The 21,038-nt window shown below is 41.0% G+C and overlaps 1 protein-coding gene across 4 annotated transcripts in view; it reads right to left on the bottom strand.

Annotated features, from left to right (window-relative positions):
- The window catches only part of PAWR (pro-apoptotic WT1 regulator), an 82,004-nt gene extending 61,298 nt beyond the window's left edge, over positions 1 to 20,706 (bottom strand). Inside the window, exons 1-2 of one of the 4 annotated variants that reach the window (XM_063322873.1) lie at positions 20,580 to 20,706; positions 19,567 to 20,218 (exon numbers count right to left, since the gene is read on the bottom strand). In XM_063322873.1, coding sequence (XP_063178943.1) covers positions 19,567 to 20,064 — 498 coding nt within the window. In that variant the 5' untranslated portion in view covers positions 20,065 to 20,218; positions 20,580 to 20,706. Of the gene's footprint in view, positions 1 to 19,566; positions 20,219 to 20,412 lie in introns of all 4 variants that reach the window. The other 3 variants (XM_063322874.1, XM_063322871.1, XM_063322872.1) reach the window with 3 other exon arrangements.
- Between the last annotated feature and the right edge of the window lie 332 nt (positions 20,707 to 21,038).

Genomic DNA, 21,038 nt, shown 5'->3' with positions numbered 1-21,038 from the left:
ATACAGTTGAGGCATGACTGAACATGCCATTTTGAGGTTGCTCTTGTTAAATAAAACCTGCAGCTACAACTGATTAAGGGAATGTCCTTTTACAGACATGATGTATGACACCTAAAATTTTAGTCAAGTACTTAAAAGTAAAAAGTGAAAAATGAATAATTTTATTTTTTTTCCAAGAAATTTTCATTTTCACTTACAATTGCATTTTTCAAATCAAGCTCTACCAGTAGCTGCTAATTCATGAAAACACTGACTAGAAAAGTCATAATTCTCTCAAAGCAAAATATTTTAAGGTACAGATTTCCATAACTGCAAGCCAAGTAAACTGCAAAAACTTTGTTTTCAAACAAGCTTCCTCTATATGTAAAAAAAGGAGCAGACAGAACATACTATTTAAAGTCATCTTTGGAAGGGCTGCCTATCACAGAGAAAACATGCCCTTCATGATTCAAAGCTGATTCAAAGCTAAGGCCCTTCCAAATCAAATCAGCTGCACTTGTTTTGGTTCAAGCCTAGATGCAGAGCTGATTTCAGAGTCAGGTGGCCATCTTCATGCCTCAACGTCCGTGACCTACCACTGAATTCTTTAAGCTTCTTTGTCTGGACAGGCTGCTTCCCACTCCACCCAGTCCACTCTTGCACATCCCGTTCAGCATATGCAGTTCCTCACACCAGTACCATTCCCTCTAAACTCACTTCTTACACCCAGTCATCTATGAAGTTCATAACATGTGGCTTACAAATAGTTAATACACATGAGGAGAGCTAGAAAAGTATGGTTTGTAATGTTAATGTTCTAAATTTATTATTTTAACACTAATATCAGCAATATCTAAGCTGCACTTCAAAAAAAAAGCAATATTTTATTTCTCAAGCTTTTCTTTAAACACAAATCCTAATGGTAGAACAATATAGTCTCCCCTCCCCCACTATACTGTGATATTCTAGGGGATATTCTAGGCAGCTTCCTAATAAACAGTGTCAAAGTGGAAGAAATGTCCCTGCACAAAAGAGAAAAATTTTAATTTGTAAAGCTGGATAAAAGCAGATGATAATAGAAAAAATTCCACTTGGAACTGTGGAAAAATATTTTACAGGCCCTACTTCCCTTTTGCTAATCAGTAACTTTTGATACTGACAAAATAGTAGTCCAACAACAGATCCTGGTTGATACAGTCCCTCCGAACTTCAACTGAAATCCTGCTATGCAGAACCACCGACTGTGGCAAACCAACCAAAAAGAAGTCTCCTTAGCTTTTGCTTCAGATTTAAATCACTACACTGAACTATTCATTCCATAAATACTACCAGTTCAATTTCTCAAATTCATGGGGGAATAGAGAGTTACACTTTAAATTGTACATTTTAAATACTGGCTTGTATAAACATAACCAAGCTAATTTTAGCTTGGAGTAATATACATTTGATGAACTAAAATTTTGGTCACCTGTGTTTAAAGAATGCCTGTAACATGCCTTCCCTTTCAGAGCCTAAAATTAAAAGACACTGTATACATAACTTGACCAGAACACACTTTTCTTTCTCCTTTCTCACACTCAAATTCTGGCACTTGACTCTCTTTCTGCCATGTGCTCGCCCCTGTTTTTCTAAGACAAATTTTGTCTGTCACATACTCATTTGGGAAAATTAAGGGAGAATCCAGTTATCTGGTCATTTCAGATTTAAAGTAGTTAATGCTTACTCAGTTAACACTTACTGCAACTGAGCCTGTTTTTTTCCAGGATTCTTGAAAAAAGTTTATCTCAGCCTCAGAATTATGAAGAAACCCAAAAGGCTCTATAAACGCAACCTCATACACGAGTATGAGCACTGGATACATCATGCATTCACAGACAAAAAAGAGCAAAAGAAAACGAAGATAAAAATAAATCAAAGGACAACAGAAAAGTAAATCATATCGGAAACATTACGAAAAAGAAGTTTTCTTCATATTAGGTTATTGACTAAAGTTCTGATATTCTAGCAACAAAGGGAATTTAATCTGTTCTAATCTTCTATTTCTTCACTTTATTTCCCGTGGTAAATAAAGTATAATGATCAATGATGGCAGTAATGAAGCTGAAATATGAGCTTGGGCACTTGAACACTTGGTAGCTTTTAGTTTACTTGTTAATAAAACCTACTACAACCAAGGATGACATTACTCAGATAAATAATCCATTCTTATACCTCTCTTTAGTGAGATGCCTATTAGTTATCCTGTTCATCAATTCTCTACAGATAGTGCAACTTGTAGTCCTAACTGAGAAGAAAATCCACAAAACTGTCTCTTCTAAACTATGTCTATACTTAGCTATCAATCCTTATCATCTGCTTTTTTAAGTATTGGGACATTTGTGATCTTTGTCAAAGTTCTGTAACATATTAAGTGGTCGCCACATCTTGAATTTACCCTTCAGTCGAGTCTTTTCTGTTATTTACTACAACTTCAGTAAATCTACTTTTTTTTTAATTACAAAAATCCAAACAATTTTAAAGACTGTTTTTACAGGCATATTTTTAAAGGGACAGAAACACATTTTCAGATATATCTTTACCATTCCATCCTGCCAAAGTGGTACAAAAGCTATTCTTCGTAGCATTGCTCCTTCCAAACTAAGATTTGTGACACACAGACCTCAGGTACACAAATCAATGCAAAATCTGCACTGATTTAAAAACACAGCTGTACTTACACAACGTAGTGGCAAGTCCACTAAACGCTCTTCAAAGTGGGAAGTAACACTGACATCCAAAGGTGCGAGAGTCAGCTTGAACATCACTGCACCACATTTGCATAGCCACCTTTCCCAGTACTTCTAGATGGAGACAGGTTATGTCAGCGCGATTCATTAACCACAAGTTCACCAGCGCACCAGCACCATCACCGTGCTCCCAGATCAACACAAGTGGCGTCTCAAAGCAGAACAACAACAATGCTCAACCTAAACTCATAAGCTGTACCAACTTATAAAAAGTTGTAGCGATGTCTACGCTCATCATAGTGGAATAGATAATTAACTGATAGCTTACAGTGTAGAGAATTCAGGCTTCAGATCTCAGTTTCCAGTCTCTCTGAGCCAGCTAGCAGTAAGTGCTGAAAGCTTTAGAGCATATAAACACGTGAACAACCTCCAAATCTTTCTAAATAAACACAACACAAAAAAAAAATAATTATGAAGAATCAAAGAGGGAAGCAGAATGGTAGCTGGGAATATGATACATTAACATACCCATTTCTAATTTCTTGGTTTGACTCTCAAACATTCTTGCATCTTATAAAAAATGTAACATGCTCTGAGAAGTGGTTTCTAGTGTTGGAGCTGCTTAGCAACACCTGCGTTCAAATAGCCTCCGGCTAAGTTTGACAAAAACTGATCTGACATCTGACGAGCCCAATTTTTTTTAATTGAAAGGAAGAAGCAAACCCACAAAATAGGATTATACTAAAACACCCATTTATGTTTTAGACTAAAGAAGGCTGTCAGATAATGGGATGCTCCTCAGTTTCTGCCTCAGGCTAACAATAACTCCTATATTCTGCTGTAAAAGTCAACTGCCTGAAGTGTCTTTATTTCATGCAAGATAATTACGATGCACATCATCTTCATCAGGATACAAGGTATCTTTATGTGCACTCACTGTACAAGTTTTCTTAATTTTTAGTTTATTTCCTTTTTCACAAAGAGTTACCTTTAGGGTTTCTATGTTTTTCTGGACATAGTAGTTCATTAAAAAGTATTAAGGACTCTCCTTTTTCAGTTCTTTCGGTTAGTAACAAATCAAAAGAGTAGAGAAATAGGCTGAACAGGAAATTCTTCCACACATATGTTAGGACCAACTAAACTCTAGCTATGCCATTATTCAGAACTGTCTGAATGCAGCCCCTAAGTATTTGATTGTCAAGTGCAGGCCCCTAATTTAATTGTCAAGTATGCTCCAAGTGCCCAATTCCAATATGCTTCACTGGAATGCTTCATTAGAGTACTTAGCACGCCAAATATACGCCACTTACTTAAACATTCAGCTGTAGACTTCCAAATTTGAAAAATTATCATATTTCTGAGTTTACTTGAGTATTTAATACCTTTGTGAAAGAAATGTGACTTCTTTGTGCAAAAAGTGCTTCATTACCGTAATATCATTATGGTCAGACTTCCAGCAATGCCTTGCCATTGCCCACTGTAGTACAAACTTCCCTAACACCCAGCTCTCTAACACCCTTTCGAGTGTGATTCCACACTGCTCCTGTCTCATTTTTTTCCTCCTCAAAGCAGAAGCCTACAATTCGGTAAGCTCAAATGCCATGAAAAAAAAGTGAGAAATCTGTAAACTAATAATGTAAGGCCCGAACATGTCCTTTCACTTCTTCACAGCATACTATAGCAGAAATAAATGCAATTAAAAAAAAATAGTTTTTTTGGCAGCAGATAACTAATGTAGAGCATCTCAATTCACCATATCATCACGTTGTTTTCTTAAAGGACAAACCCAAAGGACTGCTCTGCAGAATCTCTCTGTACTTTCAGTTTTTAAATCATTCAGCTTGTCTCACTATTTTAGATGTGTGTAGCTTTTGTCTAATTTAAATGACAGTGTCATACAATTATCCTTTGAAGCACAACATTACACACATGAAAAATTAGTATATTAATTTAAATAGCACTTTTCCACAATTTTAAATAGCACATATGAGAGCTTTTATAGGAAGGAAGAAAATGGTAATGCTAAACATGGCTGTGTAACAGAAGTTTAGCAACGCGTTTAGTACAGGTCTAGAACACAATTTGCTACAGGACCGAGCACTTCCAGGTTCCGCTCCACCTCCCACATTCCAAAATACCCAGATCTGTACTCAAAACAGACTTCATCGAAAACTTTCAATGTAAGTATGTAAGAAGTTACATGACTATTTACATAAAAGCCTACAATACTCCTAAAAAAAAAAAAAAAGAGAGAAAGATAAGCTTTTGACTTTCTGTTCCAGAGGCAACTCTAGTAGCTACCAGCTTCAGGAAAAATTACTGGTCCTCAAATGGCACCTCTGAAACAGTAATAGTTTGAATAACAGTACGAAGACTGGAGCAGACATGCAAGGAATCTTCGCTGGGTTGCAGGTTACACGTGCTGAAATTGAGTTTCTACATTCTAAAGAACGTGTGCCATATAACACAGGATGAGGAGAGCTAGTCAGTTGACTAAGGTATTAGTAAGGTATTGCCAAGTACTGTTGTCTGACCAGTGATCAATATGGCTTTTGATACTTGGCTTGTTGAAAACATGAAGATTGAAGTCATGATACTATTTCAGGTTGGATTTAGACTACAAAAATTAATAAGCCCCATCAGCACAAGGGAAAAATACACACACTCAGCACCTCAATTTGTTATTAACACTCTGGGATACAGACTACAAGCACAACTGCTGCCAAACTTAGAACAACTACCTTAAAATACTTTAAAATACTAAGCCTAATAAGGCTGGCACAGTTCTGGCTTGGCAAAGCACTGTTTAATTGATCAGTAATAATAATGAATAATTCCTAGCTTAACCTGTGAAGAAACTGAGATTATATTTCACATAATTGACTAGTCTGTTCATTGCACCTTGGAAGAATTATTCAGATTAAATTAGTTTTAAGAGCTCTTGGAGAAGACTAGGAGTTCTTAGAGGTCTTTCTAAATGGCTACTCATAGAACACTGTTGTTTGAAGAGCTTTTGTGAACTTAGGTTTGTTTAATAATCTGCTTCAGGATACCAGAACATGAATAAGCTCCTAAACTTTCCAATAAAGGTCATCTTTCATAAGATCAGAAGATCTTGAAGAACATACTTATTTTTTAAATTCAGGAACATATCAAATTGAAAAGTTTCATATTCCTGGCCAGAAAAACAAATGCTCTTATAAAAAAAAAAAAAAAACCCCAAAAAAACGGGGGGTGGGGGTGGGGGGAAAGCTGTTTTGTAAAAAAAATAAAATTAATTTAGCATAGAACTATAGAATGCTTTCGTTGTAAGGGACCTTAAAGATCATCTTGTTCCAACCCTTCTGCCATGCACAGGGACACCTTCCCCTAGATCAGGTTGCTCAAAGGCCCATCCGGTCTGGTCTTGAACACTTCCAGGGATGGGGCATCCACAACTTCCCTGGGCAACCTGTTCCAGTGCCTCACCACCCTCACAGTAACAAATTTCTTCCTAATATTTAACCTAAATCTACCCTCTTTCATTTAAAACCCTTACCTCTCATCCTATCACCTCACTCCCTGATAAAGAGTCCCTCCCCATCTTTCCTGTAGGCCCCCTTTAGGTACTGGAAAGCTGCTGTAAGGTCTCCCTGGAGCCTTCTCTTCTCCAGGCCGAACAACCCCAACTCTCTCAGCCTGTCTTCATAGGAGAGGTACTCCAGCCCTCTGATCATCTTTGTGGGCTTCCTCTGGACTTTCTCCAACTGGTCCACGTCCTTCTTACGTTGGAGACTCCAGAGCTGGACGCAGTATTCCAGGTGGAGTCTCATGAGGGCAGAGTAGAGTAGAGGGACAGAATCTCCTCACTCGACCTGCTGGCCATGCTTCTTTTGATGTAGCCCAGGATGCGGTTGGCTTTCTGGGCTGCAAGTACACACTGACGGCTCATATTGAGCTTCTCGTCCACCAGCATCCCCAAGTCCTTCTCTTCAGAGCTGCTCTCAAGTCGTTTGTCATTTTGCTTAACCTGTATTTGTGCCTGGGATTGCCACGACCCATGTGCAGGACCTTGCACTTGGCCTGTCTGAACTTCATGAGGTTTGCACAGGCCCACCTCTCAAGCCTATCCAGGTCCCTCTGGATGGCATCCCTTCCCTCCAACCACACCACACAGCTTGGTGTCATCAGCAAAGTTGCTGGGGTTGCACTCAATCCCACTGTCCATGTCACGGACAAAGATGTTAAACAGCACCGGTCCCAGTACTGACCCCTGAGGAATGCCACAGCATAACAGTTTTCTGCTTCTTAACCTAAAAGAAGACCTTAGTATGTAAATATGTACCTAAACACTGAAGAGGGAAAAAAAAAAACAAACAAAAAACCACACAAACAAAACACACAACTAACTTGTTTTTCATTTGCTAACATCTAATTTAGCATTCAGTATCAAAAACTTCTCTACCCTTTCCAATTATAAAAGATGTAGGTCAGCTTAATTTCCTTTAGTGCTGCTGGCTGGAAAGAGGAGGTAAAACAAGACAAAAAGCACTATGTAAACAATTAAGAAACTATTTTAAATCAATGACCCATTCAAGAATGAATATTGCATTTCTTTATTTTGCCACTACTTCAATCATTAGCAGCTAGCTTCTCATGTAGCCTTTATCCATGTACTATTTGTAAACACAGGAGCCTCAATTTTTACATACAAGAAAAAAAAATTTCAACAGCAATCAGCAATGCTGAAGTAGTTTTCCCCTTTCTCTCCCCAGAACAAAATATAGAAATGAAAAGACTAAATATACAAGAAAAACAAATGTTAACATTTTTAAGCTCAAGCCAACTGTTTATCTGTTAGGGCCTGTATACCTCTAGATGTTACAGCACACGGGTTTTTTATCTGAATTACTAAATGAGTAAGAGATTGGGTTTTATAACTAAAGAGGACATTACAGAAGAAAAGGTTATATGAAATACTTTGCTGTTTTGTACTTAACAACTGCATGTGGTTGGTTCAGATAATAAAATATTCATGTTTCCACTTTAAAGGTCTTCAACAAGAAACGTATTTCAAAAGTCTGCCCTTATTAAAAATTCTGATAAACTAAAATAAGCTAGTTAGTGAGGTCACCTGAACTTGGCTGCACAAGAACTTTTATGATGAGCATCCAGAACTTCTCATTGAAAGTGGTACAACAGACAGGGCCTGTATCTCAAACGAAAAAGAGCAGCATATAAAAAGTTTCTAAATCTATCTGGATGAATAACCTAGTTCCAAAAGCAAAAGCCTACAAGGGAACATGTGGTGGATGTGAACAGATCAGCAAAAAAACCCTCTCATCTTCAGATATGGTTCCACAGCAGCTTAAGCCAAGGTTTACAACAGATGAACCATCTTCCTCAACAAATGAGCCACAAAAATCTGAAAGTTCAAGTGCTTGCACAGAGTGAGAAAAAATACCACAGTCCCCCCCACAGTAAAAAAAGAAAAAAAAAAAAAGCAGTCCTAAGGGATAGCAGTAGATTGATGGCTATAAGTAACAGGCTGTCAAACAAGAGCAAGAGAACAGACCAGAGATCCTGGCAAAGGAAACAAAATTAAATTAGAAAATGCCTCTTAATCATTATGACAGCCTTGCTCTAGAATACCTAGTGAAGAGGGATCATGATGTGCGGCTAACAGGTACCACACTGGGTTTTTGGAGGGAAGAGAAGAAAACTACAATAATAAAAAGGTGGCTCTTCCTATATAATGGTTCTCAGAAACATGGACTTCGTTGTCTGATGATTTTTTGCACGCTAACAGTTTATACACAAGATCAAGGGGAGACTGAATGAGGACTTGGCAGATAAATTCATTTTAATTTCTGTCTATTTAGTAAGCTTCATCTGATGCTGCAAGTCTTCAAGATTAGAACTGCCAAGAGGCTAGAAAACTAATTTACAGCAAATACCTGATAAGATTTCTACATTTGGTTTTCCTTACTCTGTAACTGTTTATGGCCACTGTAGGAGCAGGACACGGAGCTAGGTGGCACCTTAATCAGACCCACTATAATCAGTCTTATCTTCTTAAAAGTGTACAGAGAGGAAAAATTAAGCTAGAGCTTTACAAAGAAATTAAATGTACCTTATGTGCACACAGCAGGAAGAGACTGGTCCAGATGACTGCAGGTTTCAATTGAAATCCTATGTTGGGGGATGGAACTAGATGGTCTTTAAGGTCCCTTCCAACCTAAACCATCATGTGATTCTATGTTCTACAAACACTAAACTGTTTATTGCATGGAAAAAAAATCATAAAGTACACACCAGTAACTACAGCAGACAAGAAGGACATGCACAGGTTCCTATGACTCAGAAAAAGAATTAGCAAGGGCAAAAAGTGCTGAGAAGAACAGTGAAAGACAGGACATCCCATTTGCTGCTTCCTTGGCTTCTGCCTGCCACTCCGGTCTCTGCTCATTGATGCATTTGGCTTAGACACTATATATACACACACAAACAGCAGTTATTCCACAACACTTTTCCCACATCCGAGTACTGGATGCATTCTGCCCAGGTATCCTGCTTCTGTGCCTCAGATCTCATTACAGCACCTCTTATTTCTGCTGAATGAAGCACACATAGGTTGTTGCTCTACCAAAAAAACAAAAGCATCTTTTTTTCCAGTTGTCCCAGGCAGTCACGGAGTATAGAGCTAGGCTCTTTGCAGCAGTGCATAGCAGGAGACAATGGACGTAAATTTAAAGGAAAGAGGTTCTGACCAAAAGAAGGGAAAACATTTGCATCATAAGGACAGTCAAGCACCGGAAGGGAAGCACCGCCTAAAGAGCCTAAAGGCTGTCTTCATCCTTGGAGGTTTTCGAGACCTGACTGGATAAAGCCTTGAGCAACCAGGTTGGATTAAAGATCTCCTGAGGTTCCTTCCAACCTTAACTGCACTTAAATTCAATGTCTACACACAGAAGACACTCAGTGCTGCCCCAGACCTTGCCTCTGCAAGTCTCTCACCTACTAAAAAGTCTCCAACTTGGAGAGACTGAAAACATTAGTTACCTATGTAGGCTTCAGATGAAGAAAATTAATGCAATCTCCTCGTCGATGAAGTACTGCATAACACATTGTGCAAAGCCCATGCCTAGCACCTATTTTTTGTTTTGTGGGTGGGAGCTAAGATAGGTAAAATTTACATTTGACACAGTGTTACTTTGTTTCTCTGAGGGTTTTCTGTTTGGTATGTTTCATTTTGGTTTTTTGAGCTTACCTTCACCCAGGGTGATGTTCTCATATTAGGCACAAAATCTGGCTACATTTAAGATGACACACGATTATTACATGGTAAGACTATACGATAGAGTTGCATATGACATTTGCAGGCCTGGAGTAAGAGACCTAAATGCTTCATCCAGTCCTTCCTAGGAATATGCAAGCAGATCAAATACAGTAAAATCTTGAAATAAAACATCAGGGTTGTGGTTTTTATTTTAATTTCCCATGACCTTGTGAAGCACGGGAAATAGCCATCCACCTACGGCGTTCCAATTGGAAAGTCTTTAAATACACAAGTCCAACTTAAAAAAGAAAAAAGTCATAGAGAAACACACACATGAGTTTGCATCTGTGTAATGAATGCAAACCAGATAAAGATAGTTTTAAGAGATCACTACGAACTTACGTGGAACTGAACACTTAACAGTGACCTTTTCAGAAGTGCCCTGTACATTTCAAGCTACAGAAGGATTTAGGAAACAACTATGCTCCAGAGATGCAATGAAGAAAGAAGCATGAGAAGTTTGTGACAATAGATATTTTGCATATTAATTCATATTATATTTAATTTAAAGTTGGGGTGAGATTGGTTTTAACCTTTCCTAGTGAAAAAGGAATCTATTTCCACCCAGCTCTACTGGGATATACAGAAATATATATACAGATAACCATGTTTTTGGCACAGAAAATTTTATTTAAGCAGCACAGATAGGTCTGCCTAAATTCAGCTGCCATCGGAGATGCACAAATATTCAAGTTCCATAAAGCAAAACTGAAATAGGGTAAGCTATAGTCTGCCAGGCATAACAGTCAAGAGTTGGATGGTTTTTAGGGGGATGGTTTTTTGCTTCTCTCACATAGGAGGTGGAGGGTTATTTGTTTTGAGAGGTTTTGTGGTTTGGGGTTTTTTTAGCTTGCTTCTTTTGAAAGTAGCACATCTGGGATATAGTATATTCAAAGCACAAACAGCCTGCTGGAAAGTTATAATCCAAGTCTGGAGAAATTACAAAATAATTCACAAGGCTTCTGGTAATTTATGAATGACTGCGGAAATTAATCCATTCATGGTATTCGCTCTCCCGTATCCTCAGAGAAAGTTACATCTGTGAAACTCAGTGGAGAAGGGTTGTATTTTTTACTTTTTTCCATTTTTTTAATTAGTAATAATTTATGAAAGTAGTGCTCACAAAAGAAATTGTTATAAAGACATAAATCCCAAAGAAATCACACACCCCAGTCTAGGCACAAATATCTCACTTTTTTTTATTAAAAATGCCCTCCTCTCCCTTTTTCGAGGGGGTATTCTTCAGCCTACTGAACCTACATTAGAAAAATAAAAAATTAATCATAGACTAATTTACTTTTAGCTTTGGAAATTAGGAACTAGAATCAGCACAGTTTCACTAGAAAGAATCAAACCAAAGTTAAAATGGGGTAGTCCAAAATGCATAGTCTATATTTTTTTTCCTTCTAGTACAGAAATAAAGACAAAAGTCTAATTTTATCCTACAATATATTTTGTATTTCATCATTTATTCCAATCATCTCCTTCCCGATGTGTTCAATAAATGAGTGTCCCAGTTATTAGTTCTAAATATTCTGATTTAGGATGAATCAGGATCCCCAAAATCATGAAGGCATTTTGGAGACAAAATTCCAAATGTTGAGGTTTTAGATGCAGCAGCTTTGGAGTGCTTCTCCATTTATCCTTTCATTTGTTCAACCTTCAGGGTATACTCATTAAGCTATTATTTCCTCCACAGCTGTGAATATTAGAACTTACTTTTAAAAACACTATTACAAATACCTGAGATTGCTATTTAAACCCATTACCTTCAGATGACAGTTCTAAATCAATGTAACGAGAGATGAGATAACAAAGGCGGATTCAACTGGAGAATGAAGCCAAAGCACCGACTCATTATTCATCATTCAAGGTAGTTTCATTAAAATATGATAAAGTTTTAGGGGTTTATAATATTGTTTACATGTTAATATTAAATATCAAAATACCACGAGTTTTCCACAGAAAATCTATTTTAGTATTACTCTTCCAAGGTATTAATAGCCTTATGTACCTGAGACAGTACAAGAGAGCAACAGGATGGACTGACCTCTTGCTATCTTTCAAACTACTTATTCTTTTGTCCTACTGCCTTGAAAAAAGCAAAAGTTTTCCAGCACTTCCACTACCAAAAAGAGACAAGAAAATCCTAAACAATTTCTCTCACATCGACTGCTTCAATGATTCAGCTGTATTAGTGTACACAACTCTCGAACTAGGGTTTTCTACATCAGCAGAAATTCCAGAAACTTTGAAAGTTTCCTTTAAAGGTGAAGAAGGGCCTTTGACTTGGTCTTCCTGGAGTAACTTTAAAGCCAAGCTGGTTAAATATGGTCCACAAAAGTGTACTATTAGGTGGCGGAAAACTGGCTGCATCTTCAAGATCAAAAGGTTGAAATAAACTTCAACTGGCAGCCAGTAAAGTGGCATCCCTCAGGGGCTGATATTAGTGACAATAATACCTAACACCTTAATTAACAACCTGAACAATGGGATGGAAGGTACTCTAAGCAAGTTTGTGGCTGACACCAAACCAGTAGGGACAGGTTGAGAGGCTGGAAGGCAGAGCTGCTATTTAGACCAGCCTCCACAGGCTACTAGACAAGACCATAAGCAATCTGATCAAAACTGGCCCCACTTTGAGCAGGAGATTAGACCAGATGACTTCTTCAGAGATGCCTTCCAATCTATATTACTGTTATGATTCTTTTCCTATTACAGTGTAACTTATTACACATCAATGCTGAAAAATCTTCAGCTTTAAACGCATGATCAGACCCAGGGGCAGGTTGTCTGTATCTCTCTCGTGATGAGGTTTCAGCTACAGTATAGCCTTGCAATATTATTATTCACATTTAGGATAAGAGTTTAAATCTCTTGAAATTAACTTGAAGTTATTATTTTCACATTTATATGTCTCAGCCACTAGATTCAAATAGCCAAAGCAGCAGAAGTTTCTTTTTGATTTGTAGGAAACCATCAACCTATCATTTAAGTGAACTTTTCCAACTTGAGGATTAGATTAAAGCATTTTTATAGAACAACAATAATTAAACATTTTCAGAGCAATTACTGTCACAGTGAAGCTACACACAACTTTTGAAAAAACTGCCAGATAAGTAATTTTTAGCAATACTTAGAAGCATGTTCACTTCAGTGCAATAATTGGTCATATGAACACTTCTCTCCCTGTGCTTTTCAATGAGACTGAAGTCACCCGATTTCCATCGGAAAGCAAGATGCTTCATATATTTCAGCATAGAAGTAGACAAGCGTACAGCTGACAGACTCTTTTTACTCTTTGCCCTACAGCATTTTTTTCCAGATTATGTTGCCTTTTAAGTAAGCTTTAGGAACAAACCACGATGGGATAGACAGTGTTTCAGTCTTCAGTACTTGAGAAATAGCCTAGAAAGAGCACAAAGGATTATTTATCTTCAGTCAACCAACATCTACATTTATTTAAGGTTATTGGCTACATGACAGACTGGCAAGAAAAGGCAGTACTGGCAAGGCTGAACATTAACAAGCTTTCAACCACCAATTACAACCTAAACTAAATACTTTTCTTACTTGCTGTAGAATTCAGTACTCAACAGAAGAGGAAAAACTTTACTTACATTGCATTTATTTTCCACCTAATAACCGTATCATTTCATATGATTCACCCCAAAACAGAAGAGTGAAAAAAACCCAACCGTACAATAATGTTTTCCAATTACACCTAACTATTAAAAGATCATTTTAAAAACTAACCTTTCCACTTAGAGATAAATGCAAACTCTAAAGAATTTAGAGGGAACATTAACAGCTTCTGATAATTCTCCGTCACTGTCCTTCCCATTCCAGTAGGAACGAGTGCTGAACTAAAAAGAACTAAGTGCGTAAAAAAAAAATCGGTACTTTTTGGTTGAGTCTTGTGAATTGCAGCTGTAGGTACTGGTCTATAATCTGCTTCTCTATGAAAACAGCCTTATTAAATTGAGCAAGAATAAAGTTATCCATATCACCTCTTAAAAAGAAATTATACTACTTGCATATTTATTTTCCACTGGAAAACTACTGTACTCCCTAGCCTTATTCCAAAACAGTGCTATCCTAGGGCATAGAGACCCCAGGTTTGGAAGAAGCACGCACGGTGATTTAGAAGCTTCTACAATGGTTCTGGAATTGAAAATAAACTTAGAAATCTAGAAAGTTATGTGATTTATTTGACCAGTTATCTCCCTTACCTTGCTAATTGTCAGAATATTAAAGTATATTGTTAAACAGGGGCGGGGGGGGGGCGTTAAAAAAGAAGAGGCATGTAAGTTTATCATGTGCTAAAAAAGATGGAAAGAAAAAAAAGAATATGCCCTTGAACAGGTATTGCCCAGAGGCAAAAAAATCAGAATTTACAAAGGCATCAACAGCAAAACAGACTGGATGTAAACAATCTCGATAAGATTCTTCTACCAGACTCTGAGAATGCTTATATTGCTTCTTTCACCCTGCCAGATCTGCAGGAAGATCTATAAATGCAACCACAATAAGATGAATGTATTCACTAGACAAAGCAAACAGGAGGATGGCCTAACATATCATGAATGGTCATCCAGGTCAAATAAACATATTTCAGACTTCCAGCATAACACTAAAACCTCTGCATGGATGGTAAGGGTATCAGTAGTCAGAAATAGGTGTTTTGGGTTGGGCTTTTTTTTTCCAATATTTTGAACAAACACTTATTGAGACTTTTTTCCCCCCCAAAAGAAGCCGTTTTACCAGAAAATGCACAGATATGTTAGACAATGCAAAGACACTCCCTCATTAATATGAAGAAATGGCTAGAACTTCTCTTTCATTTAACTTAATCCGTAGGTAATCACTAGGGAAGATACTGCTGAAGGCAAACTTCTGGTCAAAAGAGCCCAACCACTAGAACAGGATTCCACTCCTCTCTCTAGTTTCCAGCCATTCAGAGAAGGATTTCAACTACTTTACAACATACCCGGTAATTGCTATGCTTGACACATTTGGCATTTGAAGTTTCCTTAAGTTTTTCCAACTGGAACGCAGCAACATTCTGTCAGTACACAATTTAGCATGCTGGACTACTCCAGTAGCAGGAACTTTCCCCATGGAAAGAGCTCGTTGCTCTCTGCTTATTTACAATGCTGCTGTTTGGTATAACACCGACCAAGCACCACACAGGCAGTGCCTTCTGAAGAGGCACACAGACTCCTGGCAGCAAGCCAACAGCGTGGTTTCAACAAATCATACCCTTATTGTTGTTAATAAGAAGACAAGAGCTGAACACAGACTGGCTGAACATCCTATGCAGATTTCACGTTTGAATCACTTCTACCTTCTACTCTCTTAGTATCTCCGGTATTTCCCACAAACAGGTCAGGAGACTGTTGTGTCTCGAGTTTGGCAGCTTCACGTGCAAAATACACAGATCCGAGTTCTTTACACCATTTTAAATCATTCATCACCCTGTTATTAACAGAAGAACACTTCTGAATTTAGATGACTTCCACCTGGTTAGGTGAAAATGTAAACTTTGTCTATAAGCGTACATTAAATAAAACACAGCTATCCAACTGTCCTTCCTCGATGGACCAAGATTTTGATGATATATATACACCTTTTCTAAAAAGGCAACCACAAAAACAGTTGTCATTCTCCTGGTTAGGGTTCAGAAAAAAACTTACCCACAGAGCTATGCCAGCAGAATCCTCCAGTGTAAACAGTTACAAAAGTAAAGCTGCACTTTCACCAGTGCAGCTTGTTTTGCTTGGAGCAGGACAGAAGAATTACTGTAACAATACAAAACATAACTCTCATCCTATATGTGGGTCCTCACAAAGCACTGTCAGTGCAGCATAACTGGGAACTCTGTGTGTTTCTTGGATAGATACTAGCACAGCTGTTGAGTAGAAAAATGTTACAAATAAACTTCACACCTGCATCAGGTAAATACCTGCAAACTGACAAACACTTTCTAACATGGCTAAAAATGGTTATAATGCTTAATATTTAAAAAAGGACATTTATGTAGTAATGATAATTAGATACAATTTAGTTACCTTTCACAACCTGAAGAACTGTTACGAGGCAACAAAACCCACATCCCACAGCACTTAATATTTAGAGTGAAATCGACTTTTAAGATTCAACAAGCTATCAGGAAACTACTTCGCAACCACTGAGAGGGAAAAAATCTGCAAGTATTTCAGAAGCCATTTTCAAAAGCCACCATTACTTAGATAAGCACTAGTGCTGAGAAGATAAAAAACAGACTTGTACAGCGATGGCCTATAGTCAGACTGACACAAAGTGTCACCACTACTCCCAACCTGTCACCATCGGTTTTCACAGCTTCCCCTACAGTTTCTGTCCTCCACCAACTTCAATACAAAACATATTTAAGACACAGAACTCTTTAAGACCTAGCTCTATTGCCTTTCTATTGAACAGAACAGAAATTAATCATTAATGAATAACGATCTGCTAACATTTTTCATGGCTATTTCAAGATAACTGAAACAAGCAAACTTTTACTTTCTTTATTCCACCACCTTTCATATAATTAAATTCTCTAGCTGCACTGCAAATGAAATTAGAGCCTACTTCTTTGGATTAAAAACTGGTTTTGTATTCTGTTTTGGGCAAAGAAGCTTCTAGGCGCTATGTATCTTCTGTGAGTGCATTTTGTTGACAGTTACCCAGAATCTCCTCTTAACATTGCTCTCCACCACAGCAGCATGCTGATCATAAAAGGAAGATGTTTAGCATAAAATGGCAACTCCATTCTAGAGAAAGACTATTTCCTTGAAAAACAAGACAATAAAACACCCAGTACATCTCTAAAGAGAAGGTCCCCTGAAGAGTAATTTTAAAATATACACCACTCAGAGCTATGAGTGCTAAGTGGTTAAATTCAGTGTGTACTGCTACCAAGTCACTATGGCTGGAGCACCTATGAAGACAGGCTGAGAGTTGGGGTTGTTCAGCCTGGAGAAGAGAAGGCTCCAGGGAGCCCTTACAGCAGCCTTCCAGGACCTCAAGGAAACATGGGGAGGGACTCTTTATCAGGAAACGTAGCAATAGGATGAGGTGTAACAATTTTAAACTGGAAGAGGGTAGATTTAGATTAGATATTAAGAAGAAATTCTTTACTGTGAGGGTGGTGAGGCACTGGAACAGGTTGCTCAGAGAGGTGGTGGATGCCCCATCCCTGGAAGTGTTCAAGGTTAGGTTGGATGGAGCTTTGAGCAACCTGGTCTAGCAGAAAGTGGCCCTGCCCGTGGCAGGGGGTGGCTGGAACAAGATGATCTTCAAGGTCCTTTCCAACCCAAACCATTCTATGATTCTGTAGAATGGTAAAGCTATACATGGCATCTAATGAGAAAGACAACAAGATTTTGTAGATTTTGAACTTGATTACTCCAACAAGTCATCATTTACATCACAGCCTACTTTTGCCCGAGAACTTCAACTGACCATGTTGAATCAGTGCTTTAGAATATTTTCTCATGAATGAATAGGTACATGAAACACAGTACAAGTAAACACTCTGCAAAACATTCATTGGTGAGTAGTTACTCACATTTGACACTGGACAGTTGTTGAAGCTGTTCACCATCAGGAATGATCTAGTGTTCCCTAGTTAAATAATTCTTAGGAATGCATGTGCTAATGATTAAAAACATTTAAGAAATGTGAAATACTGAAAAGAGATAGCTTTGCTTAAGTATGTGCCAGTCAAAAATGCAACACTTACTACTAACAAGTTTCCCCAATAACACTGTACAACAGGTACCTATGTTTATTAAAATTTGACCCCAAAAATATGATGGAATGCTTAGTCACTAGTTACAGAAGCAATTAGTATAAAGATACAAGAAGTTTCCAAGAAGTGCTAACACATGGTGACAGGCAGCAGTTATTAGGCCCTCAGAAATATGGGAATGGGCAAGAACTTGCTTCTCAATGCCTAAATACAGGCGTTAACCTTAGTAAATAAGCCACCCTTAACAATGCAACAGAAACTACAGTAGCAAATTCACACATAAGATCCTAGTGGCTGCTGAGCAAGGAATGTGTTTTCCTGGAAGGCAAAGCATATTTTGAGCGATACTTAAACAAAACAAGCAAAAACCCCAACCACCACCGAACCCACCAAACTAGCAAACCCCAAACCACACCACCCAAAAACCACCAAAGGAACAGTAGTTCAGAAAACCAGTTCAAAGAACCAGGGCACTAGTCTCTAAGAGTGAAGAGACTCACCAGAGTGACTGCAGAGGCGCCCCTAAAATATGATGTTGTACACTGCGTGCTGCAATGTGCAAAACCATTATTAACTGGGCTAGGACTAGCTTTCTTAGGGAAGATACAGCATTTTAAGAGTTCCTATAGAAGCACAGGGGGCAGGTATTTAGCGGGCTTTGTATAAAACAAACCAACCACAGCCTAGGAAGCCTGTACGCTCTGAAGCCAGAGAATTAAAGAACTCACTTGTACTCCTCACTTTCCAAAGCAAGAATATTGAAGACCTATGCCAAACACCTCAAACTAAAGACTATGCAAACAATTATTCTCAAAACACACAACTATAAAGATTTCCACTTCTCCTAAAATTCATTCCTCACCTTCTAATACCTTCTCACACAAAAGTGTCTGCTGTGAAAGTGCCTACCATGGCACAAAGAAAATTATTAGTGATGTGAGGTATGGAGAATATTTCATCTTCTTCTGCTGCTTTAGAAACAAATATCTTACTTTTCACTGTTATTTTAATAATCTATAACCTTAACCAACAGAAGAACCACGAGTTTTTTCTGCAGTGATGGTGGTCAGCGTCATTAGTGCAAAACTGTAGACTAAAATCCATCTTTGTTCAAAGTTTTCTGTGGCCTTTCTTATAACTGCAAAAAAGCTAAAAAACTTAGTTATCATTCTTGTGAATTCCTCCAGGAGTATTATAAATCAATGCCAGATTTTTATACTAGTAGCAAACCACAGAGGACAGTGGTGTTGGCTGATAAAAATATCTTCCTCTGCCTTCAAAAAAATGCTCTTTTAAACCACTACATTTTTTCCAGTGCAGGAAATTCTTTTGGGTTCTAAACTGAATCATATTTACACCTGAACATCTATTGAGAGCTGATAAATCAGTTTTCTTTCATTACTATTGTTTTGGCCATACTTTAAACAGGCACGTGTCTCAGTTTGATCTTCCAAAAACCCCGGAACTTACCCTCTGCCAGCGAGAGGACATTAAAAAAAAAATTAAAAAAAAAATCACAGGTCGTGACAGGTCTAGTTTATTTAGAGTAAACGGCACCTCCTCTGTTTGGATGCCGCACGGTAAGGACCACAGGATAACCCCAGGCTGCGTGCAGGCCTCCTGAAGCAGAAGAGCGGTGTGGGGAGAAGGCTCCACCACCGCGGCTGGCCCATGCCACGAGCGAGACGCGCTGGGGACAACCGCACCGGCGGGCAGGGCGGCCGCCCCCGCGGGACCGAGACACCCCCCCCCCGTCCCGGGCTCACCTCGGCGGCCGGGATGTTCACCACACCTGTCGACCTCCTCTTCTCCCTCAGCTTCCTCTTCTCGATCTGCCCCTTCCCCTTCCTGGCGCTGGGGCCCGAGCTCTTTCCCTTGGCGGCCAGCTTCTCCTCGCCCTCGGGGGAGCCCGGCGCGGCGGCGGGAGGGGGCCTGGCGGCAGGTTCAGACCCCCGCACCCCGGCGAGGGCCGGCGGCGGCGGCTCCTTTGCGGGGGCAGCCCGGCTGGAGAGGCTGAGGCAGTTGAGGGCCCCGCCGGCGGGGGGCGCCGGGCGGTCGGCCGGGGGCGCCGGGCCACCGGGGGGCAGGTTGTTGTTCAGCTCGGCGGAGGAGGCGGCCCCCCCGGGCCTGGACTCTCCCCCGGCTGCAGCCCCCGCTGGGGCCGCCGGTGCCTGCTTCGCCCGCATCTTCTCCCGCTTGGCTTTCCACTCCTCCAGAAAGTCCGTGGTGCTGCCCCCGGCGCTGCGGTAGCCGCCGGTCGCCATGTTCCCGGCGGGCTGGACGGCGAGAGCGCCCCACCAGCACCTCTGCCGCCGCCCGCCCTGAGGCGGCTCCGCTGCCGCCCGGAGAGGAGAGGTCCCGGCGGGGCGGGCGGGAGAGACGGGGGCGGGGAGAGAGACTCGGAGAAGCACAAACACCCTGGAGAGAAACAAAAGGGGAGAGGTGAATCGTCCCGCAGCGCTCCCCGTCCCGCCACCCCGCCAGCTCCCCAGGAAGCCCCCCCCCAGCCCCGGGGGGACGGGTCTCCATCACCCCCGGACTGCCGCCGCTCGGACCGCCCCCCCGGCGGCGGCTCCCCTCACCCCTCAGCGCGGTGCCCGCCTCCCCCTCACCGGCGCCCCGACGCCCACCCGCCCGCCGCGGCCACGACGCCCGCGAAGCGCCGTCCCTCGCCCCCGGGGCCGGAGCGTGTGCCATCCCCCCCGACGCCCGCTTGCCTGCCCGGGGGACCGTGTTCCCGCCCGGGGCGGGGCGGGGCAGGGAGGCGGCCAGCGCTCACCTCCCGCCCGGCGGGACCGCGGCTCGGGCGCTCCCCAGCGCCGGCGGCACCAGGTGAGCGGCACCGCCTCCCGCCGTCCCGGAAGGAGCGGCGCGGCCCCGAGGCTTCCCGAGCTCCCCCTCCTTCCCTCCCCTTTCCCCATCGCGGCGCGGACAGAGCCGAAGCCAGGGCGGAAACTGCCGAGATGGCCTCAACAATGGGGTGAGGGCGGGGAGGCCCCGCCCGGCCCGGTGCGCTGCCCGCCGCGCCACGACCTGAGCCGCGACGGCTGCCGGTTCCCGCCGCCACCTGCCCCGGGCAGCGCCGGTGTATGAGGGGACACGGACCCCGGCGCTCCCAACGGGCGGGAGGGGGCGAGGGGTGCCGCGGACGCGTGAGGAGCGGAGCGGGACGCTGCCAACCGCCGCCCAACTGCCCCACCGGCAGCTTTAACGGGCAGCGGGAGGGGGCGGTCCGGTG

The sequence above is a fragment of the Chroicocephalus ridibundus genome, chromosome 1 (genome assembly GCF_963924245.1).
Source record: "Chroicocephalus ridibundus chromosome 1, bChrRid1.1, whole genome shotgun sequence".
NCBI lineage: Eukaryota > Metazoa > Chordata > Aves > Charadriiformes > Laridae > Chroicocephalus > Chroicocephalus ridibundus.
This window is presented reverse-complemented; position numbering and strand designations above follow the sequence as displayed.